This window comes from Bombina bombina, chromosome 5 (genome assembly GCF_027579735.1).
Source record: "Bombina bombina isolate aBomBom1 chromosome 5, aBomBom1.pri, whole genome shotgun sequence".
Taxonomy (NCBI): domain Eukaryota; kingdom Metazoa; phylum Chordata; class Amphibia; order Anura; family Bombinatoridae; genus Bombina; species Bombina bombina.
Genome location: NC_069503.1, coordinates 108,074,132 through 108,086,120, shown reverse-complemented (window position 1 = coordinate 108,086,120; position 11,989 = coordinate 108,074,132). Strand labels below are relative to the sequence as shown.

General features: G+C 36.9%; 1 protein-coding gene across 2 annotated transcripts; it reads right to left on the bottom strand.

Annotated features, from left to right (window-relative positions):
* Window positions 1–4,489: 4,489 nt before the first annotated feature.
* LOC128660021 (structural maintenance of chromosomes protein 5-like) lies at window positions 4,490–7,474 on the bottom strand. 2 transcript variants are annotated; one of them, XM_053713622.1, is made up of 2 exons: window positions 7,373–7,474; window positions 4,490–4,834 (listed from the first exon to the last, which is right to left on the bottom strand). In XM_053713622.1, exons 1-2 carry the CDS (start codon window positions 7,430–7,432, stop codon window positions 4,565–4,567), a joined length of 330 nt encoding a protein of 109 aa, XP_053569597.1. In that variant the 5' UTR covers window positions 7,433–7,474; the 3' UTR covers window positions 4,490–4,564. The 2 variants fall into 2 exon arrangements, with proteins under 2 accessions (XP_053569597.1, XP_053569598.1); XM_053713623.1 differs by lacking the exon at window positions 7,373–7,474 and adding an exon at window positions 7,149–7,238.
* Window positions 7,475–11,989: the final 4,515 nt, after the last annotated feature.

Genomic DNA, 11,989 nt, shown 5'->3' with positions numbered 1-11,989 from the left:
CCTTCTTCCTCCTACCGCCAGTGATGGGCCACCCACCTGCCTCCCTCCTATCCTTCGCACGCCACCAACGATCGGCACCATCACTGGCCCTCTCTGCAACGGTTGCTTAGAAAATGGTAATGCACTATGCCTCAATATTGAGGCATTTCTGCAATCTGTGTCCCTTTCTGTATTGTGCAGCGGTGGTGCCAAACGGTGGCGTGGGAGGGTAAGGAGGGAGGCAGGTGGGAGCCCCATCGCTGGAGGGGCTGGAGAGGCTGGGACCACTGTGCTGCATAAAAAAAATATGTTAAGATAGGGATAGAAGGATAGTGATAGATGGATAGAGATAAATGGATATAGGTATAGGGAGATAGGGATAGAGATAGAGGAATAGAGATAGAGGGATAGATGGATAGGGATAGATGGACACAGCAATAGAGGGATAGAGGGATATATGGGTAGTGATAGAGATAGAGGGATTGGTGATAGATATAGACGGGAGCGGGTGGTACCTCTGCGCTGCAGAAAATTAGATGTTGAAAGTGGCAGGGAGGGTGAAGGAGGGAGGGGGGGTAAGAGAGAGGAGATCTGAGTGGATGGGGGGGTCAGATGGTAGGCAAAGGTTCTTGAAGGGAGAGGTGGGTAAATAAGGGAGTGGTTAGTAAGTTGGACACATTTTTGACCGTCTACACGGACTTTAACACCAGTATTGCAATAAACAGATAGCAAATGTGGAACAAATTTGGTTATGTTTTCAAAAAGTAACTGTTATTTTAAAAAGAGTTAAAATCCTTTGAGCCACTTATTTATTTGTGGATATATACACGGCATGAACCCCATCATAGGACAGACATGTTATCAGCCTTGCCCAACGCTCTTTATGGAAAACAAATTGGTGACAGCCTTGCTACTTCATATATTTTACCTTTTATGAATAATAAACAGTTATTTTAAAAGGGTTAAAATCCTTTTGGGTCACTCATTTCTGTGATGATAAATACTCGGCATGAACTTCATCATAGAATAGACAAATATTTTCTGCATGGCCCAATGCAAAAAATCTGGTGCCAACTTTGCCACTTCATATATTTTATCTTATCTTATCAAGTAAAGGTATTTAAAAAGGGTTAAAATCATTTGGCCCACTAATTTATGTGTGGATATATACAGGGCATGAACCCCATTATAGAATAGACATGTTATCAACCTGGCCCAACGCTTTTTAGAGCAAAAAAATTGCAGGCAACCTTGCCATTTCATATATTTTACCTTTTCTAAATAAGTAATTGGTATTTAATAACTTTTAAAATCCTTTGGAACGCTCATTAATGTGTGCTTATATACATGGCATAAGCCTCTCTATAGGACATACATGTTTTCAGCCTGTCACAATGCTTTTTATATCAAACAATCTGGTGCCAACCTTGCCACTTCATATATTTTACCTTTTCTGAATAAGTAACTGGTATTTTAAGTGTTAAAATCCTTTTGGTCACTTATTTCTGTGATGATATATACTCGGCATGAACATCTTCATAGAATATACATATTTTCAGCCGTGCCCAATGCTTTTTATAGCAATTTTTTTGTGCCAACCTGGCCACTTCATATATTTTACCTTTTCTGAATAAGTAACTGGTATTTAAACTGGTATTTAAAAAGGGTTGAAATCCGATGAGTCACTCATTTCTGTGTGCATATATACAGGGCATGAACCACTTCATATTTTTAAGTTCTAAGCCTGACCCAATGCTTTATATGGCAAACAAACTTGTGCCAACCTTGCCACTGAATATATTTTACCTTTTTTAAAAGTAACTTGTATTTAAAAAGGTTTAAAATTATTTGCGACACTCATTTCTGTGTGGATATATGTTCTAAGCCTGAACCAACGCTTTATATGGCAAACAAACTTGTGCCAAACTGGAGCTCCACTCAAGATAGGAAACATTTGACCTCCACTCAATATTTTTTTTTTTTTTTTTAAATGGACTTTAACGTAACAATCAATAGACACAATAATTCAGAAAACTAAATATTTTGCTTTCCTGTTCTTAATGTTCATTGACAGTGGTTTATGCTGATTGTTATTAATAAGGTTAAATAAGCACATTCTTTACATTAACTTATGTTCTGTTAGGGCAAAAGTATAAGCAAAAGTAATGATAATTGTAAGTTATAAATACATCATCTCCGTAAATCACACCTGGGTGCCATCAGGGGGTTACAGGGGTGACTCATGTCAGGGGCCAAATTGGCAGCCACCAGAGGGTATTACAGCAGAGTGCTACTGAGTGTGGTCAATTTTATTAAAATGAGTAAAGCATTAGCATTTGAGAGGATTTTTGAGTGTGCACTAAACCACTATGCGTAGTGAGACAGACTTGGCACTTAAAAGGATACTAAACACAATTTTTTTTCATTCTAGATTCAGATAGAGCATGCAATTTTAAGCAGCTTTTTAATTTACTTCTATTATCAAATTTTCTTCGTTCTCTTCCTATATTTATCTGAAAAAGAAGAAATAAAAGCGTTTGAGCCGGCCCATGTTAGTTTGAGAACCTGGGTTACGCTTGCTTATTGGATGGCTAAATGCAGGCACCTATTAGCAAACTCTATCCAGGGTACTGAACAAAAAATAGTCATGCTCCAAAGCTTCCATTCCTAACTTTTCAAATAAAGATAGCAAGAGAATGCATAAAAAATTATAATAGGAATAAATGATAAAGCTGCTTAAAATTGCATGCTCTATCTGAATCATGAAAGAAAAAATGTGGGTCCAGTAGCCCTTTAAGTTTGTACAGTGTGTGTCTGAGTCAGATGGCAGAGCACTTTCATTTGCAGAGGAGGTAGGACTTACATAGTAATTTTTTTTATTTCTTTGTGTAATTTTGGATTGTAACTTCAGTGTGGTAGTAGTATGGTGGGGCCAGGGGTCCATAAAAAACATTTATTTTTTTTAGCAATCTGCAGCAGTGTATTTATGATTATTTGACAATGCTGTAGAAATTCTATATTTAAAGCCATGCATAAAGGTTTCCTCCTTAATACACAAATGGTAGTTGCCCTTTTGAAAGATATTTTTTTTGTAATATATACATTTTAACTACATTTCAGTTTACTGCCCCTTTATGCAAGGACTTTACAGATGCAAGGAGGCATTTTATCTATGATTTTTACATATGCATAAAAAGTTATACTTTCAAACTAAGATTTCTCAGTGTTTCAAATGATACAGGTTAACTTAACACTGTTCAGTTTACAATACAGCTGACTTAATTTTGAAATACATACAAACGAGCCTAAATCATGCATTTAACCATATCTAATGGTATGAGACCTAGTGCCACGGCTTATGGTTCCACCAAGACCATATAGAGTACAGCATTTTCAAAATCCATAAGTACAGCTGACAGATGGGAACATGTTTAAACCATAATTGAAGTGTTGATCTTGTTTGGGGGGAAAAACACAAACATATGTCAACCTTTTAAAAGTACTTTTCTTCATCTAACCATCTACTGATAACATTAATCTACAATTTTGAATTCATAGAGTTTAATTTTTGTTTGCACATTTGCAAATCTGATTGTTTAAAAAGTGATCTCTTAATTTCTGCTATTTTTTTTATCATGCATGTCACACACTGTTTTGTTGTTGTTGTTGGTCTCTCTGTGAGAGTGGGTGTATATGTCTTTGTGCATTATCGATGTATGTCTGTGAGGGTGTGTGAGTATGTCTTTGTGCTTTTTCTATTTGTGTCCCTGTGAGGGTGTGTGTATGTATGTCTTTGTGTATTTCCTCTTGATGCCTCTGTGAGGGTGGATGCGTATGACTTTTTTTTTAAATGTGGATGTCTCTTTGAGGGTGGGTGAGTATGTCTGTGTGTTTTCTTTGGTTGTCTCTGTGAGGGTGTGTGTATGTATATGCAGTTTCTGTGGGTGTCTCTCTGAGAGTGTATGTCTCTCTGTTTTCTCTGGATGTCTCAGTGAGTGTGTGTGTGTGTCTCTATCTTTGTGTGTTTTATGTGTCTGTGTGTTGATGGGTATATTATGTTAGTGGGTGACTTGTAACCGACACATGAGGGCATTTTGAAACTCATATGATTGTCTGTAATACAGCAAACAACACCCACAACTTCCTTTAACATGTTTCTTAGATAGACATATATGGACATTTTATTTTACTCCTCTAACTGCATTTCCTGTAGCCTCATGATGCGAGACTGCTATATAACTGCTGTGTATACTTACAGTAAACGGAACTAGTGAGAAACACTCTCTGTTCTTGTGTGCTTTCTTGCTGTTCCCCGGAGCTCTGGAGAATCGTGTTCAATCAAGGTCAGAAACCATTTGAACTTATAACCCTAACCTTATACTATGAAAGCAGAAGCAACAATAGGCTACTGCTATATATATATATATATATATATATATATACTGTTACCTATAATTATCTTGTACCTTCATACTTGTGGTAGTGTGTTATTAAAGCACTGACTGAGAAATGGTGTTAATTATCTTATTTTTTTATTATTATCAATAATTTAAACAGAAACACACCACCACCCCTTGTCCATCAGTCATTTGTTGAACATGGCATTAACTTGGAGGCCCTGTTGGTCAAGACATGCCTGCAAAAACAACTCCATATCTTCTCTGTGCTGAAATACAAAGATGAATGGCTCCCTTGCTTCTGGTTCTTCTCTTTGCATCACGTTATCTATGGGCTTCTGGCGGTCATCTTCATTCATTGACACATAACTTGGCATGGTTATGCGCCCACAGAACAGTGCCTCATTCTTGACAACCCATTGTATAGCAATGTGTAGATCTTTAATGATTGCTGGCTCCTGTGTCAAGCACATGGGAGGAAACTTAGTCATAGTCAGAATCAAAATTGTTATTTTCATAATAAAAAAAAAATCATTTAAGGGACACTCAAGTAAAAAACAGACTTTTATAAATCAGAAAGAACATGCAGTTTCCAATTTACTTCCATTATAAAATCTGCTTCGTTCTCTTGTTATCCTTTGCTGAAGGAACAACATTGCACTACTGGCAGCAAGATGAACACATATAGGTCGCGTTCGGGCAGCGCTCAGGAGCTAGTGGAGGCGCTTCACTTCCAGCGATGACGTGGCGCTAGGTGACGTCACAAGCAAGGGAGCTTAGAGAAAACGATTGCATGCGCAAAGGGATCTGCTGCACAATAATGAACGTTTTTAAATAAGCTCCCTTGTAGCTGACTGTAAAAAATTTTAAATTGTGTCTCTTTTTATTAGTGGAGGATTATTTTTATTTAAGCTGTTTACACAACACCGTTGTTCGAGAATGGTTTCCCCTGCCTCTCGGCAAACATTGGAACTCTGACCCACCTTCATTCAGCTGTTCTCAGCTCAGCCCCTGTAGCTTATCCTGCCCCATTCAGCTAATAATACTAAAGGTGCTGAGCTGAGAGCAGCTGAATGGAGGTGGGTCAGAGTTCCGATGTTTGCCGAGAGGCAGGGGAAACCAGAGACACTGGGGAAACAATTCTCAGCATAACACCGGATAAGCATGACAGCAGCATTTAGTACAGGGCAAATTGGAGATAGGTTACTTAGCCTATCTCCAATTTGCCCTGTACTAAATGCTGCTGTCAGACTTATCCGCCTCACCTGTCCCTCCTCTGCTGCTTATAAAAACATGGCAGCCTCCACAGCAAAACGTGTGTGGAGGCTGCCATGTTGCCAAGCGTCTGAGCTTGCTCTCAAAAGTGACAGCTTTTCCAGTACGATGGAAGCGCTGGGACTTATATCATCAGAGCACTCAAAAACGCCAGGCATCTCACTTGCAAATGTGAGGAAAACGCTACAAGCGAGTCCCAGTTTGCTTGGAGCGCTGCCCGAACGGAGCCATAGTCATCCAATCGCAAAAGACAAATGAGTGCAGGCAAAAATCAGCAGCTAGCTCCCACTAGTGTTGAATATGTGTGTATTCTCTTTCAGCAAGGGATAACAAGAGAACAAAGCACATTTAAAAATAGATGTGAATTTATAAGTGTCTTAAAATGACATGTTCTATCTGAATCATGCAAGTTAAATTTTGAATTTACTATCCCTTTATCTCCTTAAGGACCGCAGTTGTAACAGATGAAAAAAAATTAAATAGTAAAAATAATAAAAATAAATAGTTATGTAGGGTTAGGGTTAGATCTAGGCTTAGTGGTAGATCTAGGGGAAGGGTTAGATCTAGGGGGAGGGTTAGATCTAGGGGAAGGGTTAGATCTAGGCTTAGTGGTAGATCTAGGGGAAGGGTTAGATCTAGAGGTAGGGTTAGATCTAGGCTTAGTGGTAGATCTAGGGGAAGGGTTAGATCTAGGGGGAGGGTTAGATCTAGGGGGAGGGTTAGATCTAGGGGGAGGGTTAGATCTAGGGTGAGGGTTAGATCTAGGGGGAGGGTTGGGGTTAAAAGGTCACTGAAGGAGAAAAAGGTTAATCGTAAAAATTGAAAATTGGGTATTTCAAAACTCAGGACAAAATGAAGAAACTGTTTAGCCATCTTGTTTTCTTGCGGGTTGTAGATGCGTAACAGATTTTGGGGGTAAAAGTAAAAAAAAAAAAGTGTGGTTTTTAATATTTTTTAATCATAATTTATAAAAATATTTATTAAAAATTATAAGATATGATGAAAATAATGGTATCTGTAGAAAGTCAATCTTATGGCGAGAAAAACGGTATATAATATGTGTGGGTACAGTAATGAGTATATAATATGTGTGGGTACAGTAAAGGAGTAAGAGGAAAATTACAGCTAAACGCAAACACCGCAGCAATGTAAAAACAGCCTTGGTCGCTAACGCTAAAAAATTGGTACAACAGTCAGGTCACTAAGGGGTTAAACATGGTAAAAAAAAAATAAGTAAGAGGGAAATTACAGATAAACGCAAACACCGCAGCAATGTAAAAAGAGCCCTGGTCGCTAACGCTAAAAAATTGGTACAACAGTCAGGTCACTAAGGGGTTAAACATGGTAAAAAAAAATAAGTAAGAGGGAAATTACAGATAAACGCAAACACCGCAGCAATGTAAAAAGAGCCCTGGTCGCTAACGCTAAAAAATTGGTACAACAGTCAGGTCACTAAGGGGTTAAATATGGTAAAAAAAAAAAGAGAAAGCAGCAAACCTTCTTCTTGTTTAAAGAGAACTTCCCCATGGAGGTTGTGGATGTCACATTTTTGTTGTGTAGAGTGGAGCTTTAAATAGTTCAGTATTGTTCATATAAAACAGTAGATAATACATAAAAAACTAAAGAATTACTCCTGTGATTTCCTGAGATGATCTATTTATAACTTAGAATAATCATTACATTTGCTTATACTTTGCCTTAACCTTATAAATGTCACTCACCATAAACCAAAATAATGCAATTTTGTTTTCAGAATTGTGCCTATTGGTTGTTTGATACATTAAAGTTTATTTAAAAATAAAAAACCTTTTCTGAATGATTGTGCATATTGGTTGTTTGATACATTAAAGTTTTATTGAAATAGAAAAAAAAATTGCAGTGGAGGTCACATGTTTCCTGTCTAGAGTGGAGCTCCACTCTGCAGATAGACTACTTTGACTGGAGCTCCACTCTAGACAGGAAACATGTGACCTACACAAAGCTTTTTTTTTTTTTTTAATCAACTTTAATGTAACAAACAACCTATAGACAATCATTCTGAAAACAAAACATTTTGCAGCTTTCTTGTTCTTCTTATTGTGCACTCACAGTGGTTTATGCTGATTGTCATTTATAAGGTAACCACTGTGAGTGCACATTAAGAAGAACAAGAAAGCTGCAAAATGTTTCGTTTTCAGAATGATTGTCTATAGGTTGTTTGTTACATTAAAGTTGATTTAAAAAAAAAACTTTGAGTGGAGGTCACATGTTTCCTGTCTAGAGTGGAGCTCCAGTCTGCAGCTAGACCCTTCTCAGTTCAATACTGAACTAAATCTCCCAGAATACATGCTGAGAAGTCACATGTTAAGCAGCAGCCAATCAGACAAAAGAAAATATGCAACCATTTCAAAGACATATTGGATGCTTTAATTAACAGGTGTAAATGCTGCATATTCATAAAATTAGCAACTAAGCACATTGTCACTGCCATATCCTCTACTAGTACATTACAGCTACACTATATACATAAAGCTACGAAATTCGATAGGAGCTTGTTTTTGCCCAAGCAAATATCCGAGATACTTCTGTCACAGCCTAAAGACTGATAGTCCCACCCTGATGATTGACATATGCCACAGTTGTGACATTGTCTGTCTGAAAAAAACATCTCTTCTTCAAAAAGAAACCAAACCGAAAAACTATGAGAATGCACGGAGTTCCAAAATATCAAATGGTAATCTCGCCTCCTGAGATTTCCAAACCCCTTGTGCTGACAGAGATCCTCAGACAGCCTCCCAACCTAAAAGACTCATATCTGTAGAGATCATGGTCCAGGTTGAAAGAACCGAAGAGACCTGTAGAACTAAATGATTGTGATCTTAACCACCGAATCAAAGATAGTTAAACCTTAGGATTCAAAGATATAAAAAGTGATATCCTAGAATCCCTGCACCATTATTCAGCATAAAAAACTGGAAAGGTTTCCTATGAAAAGAGCAAAGGAAATCGAAACCAATGCTGCAGCCATGAAAACCTAAAATTTCCATGCATATATAGCAACTTGAAGGAAATAATAGAGACTGAAGGTTCCGACAAACGGAACCCAATAAACTTGTCACTTGTCTGTTAGAGACAAAAACATTGACACAATCTATCTGGAAACATAAAAAAAAAGGTGATCCTTGTGTGAGGAATCAAGGAGCTTTTGATAAAAAGATCCTCTAACTATGTCTTGAAGAAACAACAAAGTTGAATCGTATGAGATTCCGCAGAACGAAAAGACTGAGCCAGTACCACGATACCGTCCAAATAAGGAACACTGAGAACCTTGAAAAGATTCTTAGAGCTGTCGCTAGACCAGAAGGAAAAGCAACAAATTGGTAATGCTTGTCAAAAAAGAGAATCTCAGAAAATAAAAATAATCTGAATGAAAACAGAAAATGAAGATATGCATCTATTGTATTTATTGTAAACAAATAATGCCATCACTGACCAAAAAGGCAGAATAGACCATATAAACACCATTCTAAAAGATGGTACACTTATATGACAGTTCAAAAAGATTTTCTATCTTTGGAACAATGAATAGTCTTGAAAAGAACGCCAAAACCCAGTTCCTAAAATGAAACTGGAATAAATACCCCAGAAAACTCCAGGTCTGAGACACACTTCAGCAAAGTAATAGCCTTACTGGAATAGCTGGAATATGATAGAGAAAAAAGACTTCTCACAGACAGTTTTACTCTGAAACCTATTCTGTACCCAAAGTCTAAGAAGTTTGGACCGAATAGAACCAAACAAATTTCAAAAAAAGTCTTAACCTGCCCCTTACCAGCCAAGCTGGAATAAGAATCGCACCAACATGCAAATTTGGGTGTTACATTAAAGTTGATTTAAAAAAAAAAAAAAACTTTGAGTGGAGGTCGCATGTTTCCTGTCTAGAGTGGAGCTCCAGTCTGCAGCTAGACCCTTCTCAGTTCAATACTGAACTAAATCTCCCAGAATACATGCTGAGAAGTCACATGTTAAGCAGCAGCCAATCAGACAAAAGAAAATATGCAACCATTTCAAAGACATATTGGATGCTTTAATTAACATGTGTAAATGCTGCATATTCATAAAATTAGCAACTAAGCACATTGTCACTGCCATATCCTCTACTAGTACATTACAGCTACACTATATACATAAAGCTACGAAATTCGATAGGAGCTTGTTTTTGCCCAAGCAAATATCCGAGATACTTCTGTCACAGCCTAAAGACTGATAGTCCCACCCTGATGATTGACATATGCCACAGTTGTGACATTGTCTGTCTGAAAAAAACATCTCTTCTTCAAAAAGAAACCAAACCGAAAAACTATGAGAATGCACGGAGTTCCAAAATATCAAATGGTAATCTCGCCTCCTGAGATTTCCAAACCCCTTGTGCTGACAGAGATCCTCAGACAGCCTCCCAACCTAAAAGACTCATATCTGTAGAGATCATGGTCCAGGTTGAAAGAACCGAAGAGACCTGTAGAACTAAATGATTGTGATCTTAACCACCGAATCAAAGATAGTTAAACCTTAGGATTCAAAGATATAAAAAGTGATATCCTAGAATCCCTGCACCATTATTCAGCATAAAAAACTGGAAAGGTTTCCTATGAAAAGAGCAAAGGAAATCGAAACCAATGCTGCAGCCATGAAAACCTAAAATTTCCATGCATATATAGCAACTTGAAGGAAATAATAGAGACTGAAGGTTCTGACAAACGGAACCCAATAAACTTGTCACTTGTCTGTTAGAGACAAAAACATTGACACAATCTATCTGGAAACATAAAAAAAAAGGTGATCCTTGTGTGAGGAATCAAGGAGCTTTTGATAAAAAGATCCTCTAACTATGTCTTGAAGAAACAACAAAGTTGAATCGTATGAGATTCCGCAGAACGAAAAGACTGAGCCAGTACCACGATACCGTCCAAATAAGGAACACTGAGAACCTTGAAAAGATTCTTAGAGCTGTCGCTAGACCAGAAGGAAAAGCAACAAATTGGTAATGCTTGTCAAAAAAGAGAATCTCAGAAAATAAAAATAATCTGAATGAAAACAGAAAATGAAGATATGCATCTATTGTATTTATTGTAAACAAATAATGCCATCACTGACCAAAAAGGCAGAATAGACCATATAAACACCATTCTAAAAGATGGTACACTTATATGACAGTTCAAAAAGATTTTCTATCTTTGGAACAATGAATAGTCTTGAAAAGAACGCCAAAACCCAGTTCCTAAAATGAAACTGGAATAAATACCCCAGAAAACTCCAGGTCTGAGACACACTTCAGCAAAGTAATAGTCTTACTGGAATAGCTGGAATATGATAGAGAAAAAAGACTTCTCACAGACAGTTTTACTCTGAAACCTATTCTGTACCCAAAGTCTAAGAAGTTTGGACCAAATAGAACCAAACAAATTTCAAAAAAAGTCTTAACCTGCCCCTTACCAGCCAAGCTGGAATAAGAATCGCACCAACATGCAAATTTGGGGAGCTGAGTTTGAACTTTAAAAAGGCTTAATTGAATGAAGAAAAAAACTTCCAATTATAAACATGTTACTTGGGGAAGAATTCAGGATTCCGTTCCTTAGTAAGAACAGAAAACTAATATAAGCTTAAAGTTTTAGTCTTAGAACTCAATCTTGAAGCCCAGAGTAACAGTTAAATAATTGAATCCAATTATGAACCAAATAATTGATTATCTTGGAAAAAAAGAAATATGGATTTTAGAAATCAAATTAGCATTCCAAGATTGAAATCACAAAATTCTTCTAGCTAAAATAGCTAAAGACATAGATTAAACCTCATTTGCGAAAATATTTAATAAATTGACAACAAAAATGAAATTATTAGCATGTTAATCAAGTTAAAAGATCAGACAACACACTGGACTTGCACATTCAACAAATGCAAGATAACAAGACAATGCAATAGCACTTAGTCTGAACTTTAAATAAGTAGAAGATTTTGTCCTTTTAACAATGCTAAACAAATCATAATCCGATACTTGATCTTAAAGTATCCAACCAGAAAGATGCAGCAATTGCAACATCAGCCAAATAAATTACAGGTCTAAGAAAAGTACCAGAAAATAATTTTCCTTAAATAAGATACGACCATCTGAAGGAAAAAAATAAATACTATTTGCTATAAGAATAATAGTATATTTAGCAGGAGTAGAGATAGCCCAATTAACTTGGGGAATCTTTCCTCAAAACTGAAAACTAACTGCCGGCAAAGAATACAATTTAAAAACCTTAAAGAAAATTCTCAGCCTATTCCATTCCCTAGTATCAGGAACTAGAAAAAAACCT

Excerpts from the sequence above, each read along its gene's own strand:
- LOC128660021 (XM_053713622.1), bottom strand. The coding sequence starts at position 7,432 with ATGTATCAAACAACCAATAGGCACAATTCTGAAAACAAAATTGCATTA. Across the intron at positions 4,835-7,372 it reads TTGCATTATTTTGGTTTATG|GAGCCAGCAATCATTAAAGA; the intron begins GTGAGTGACATT and ends TGCTTGACACAG.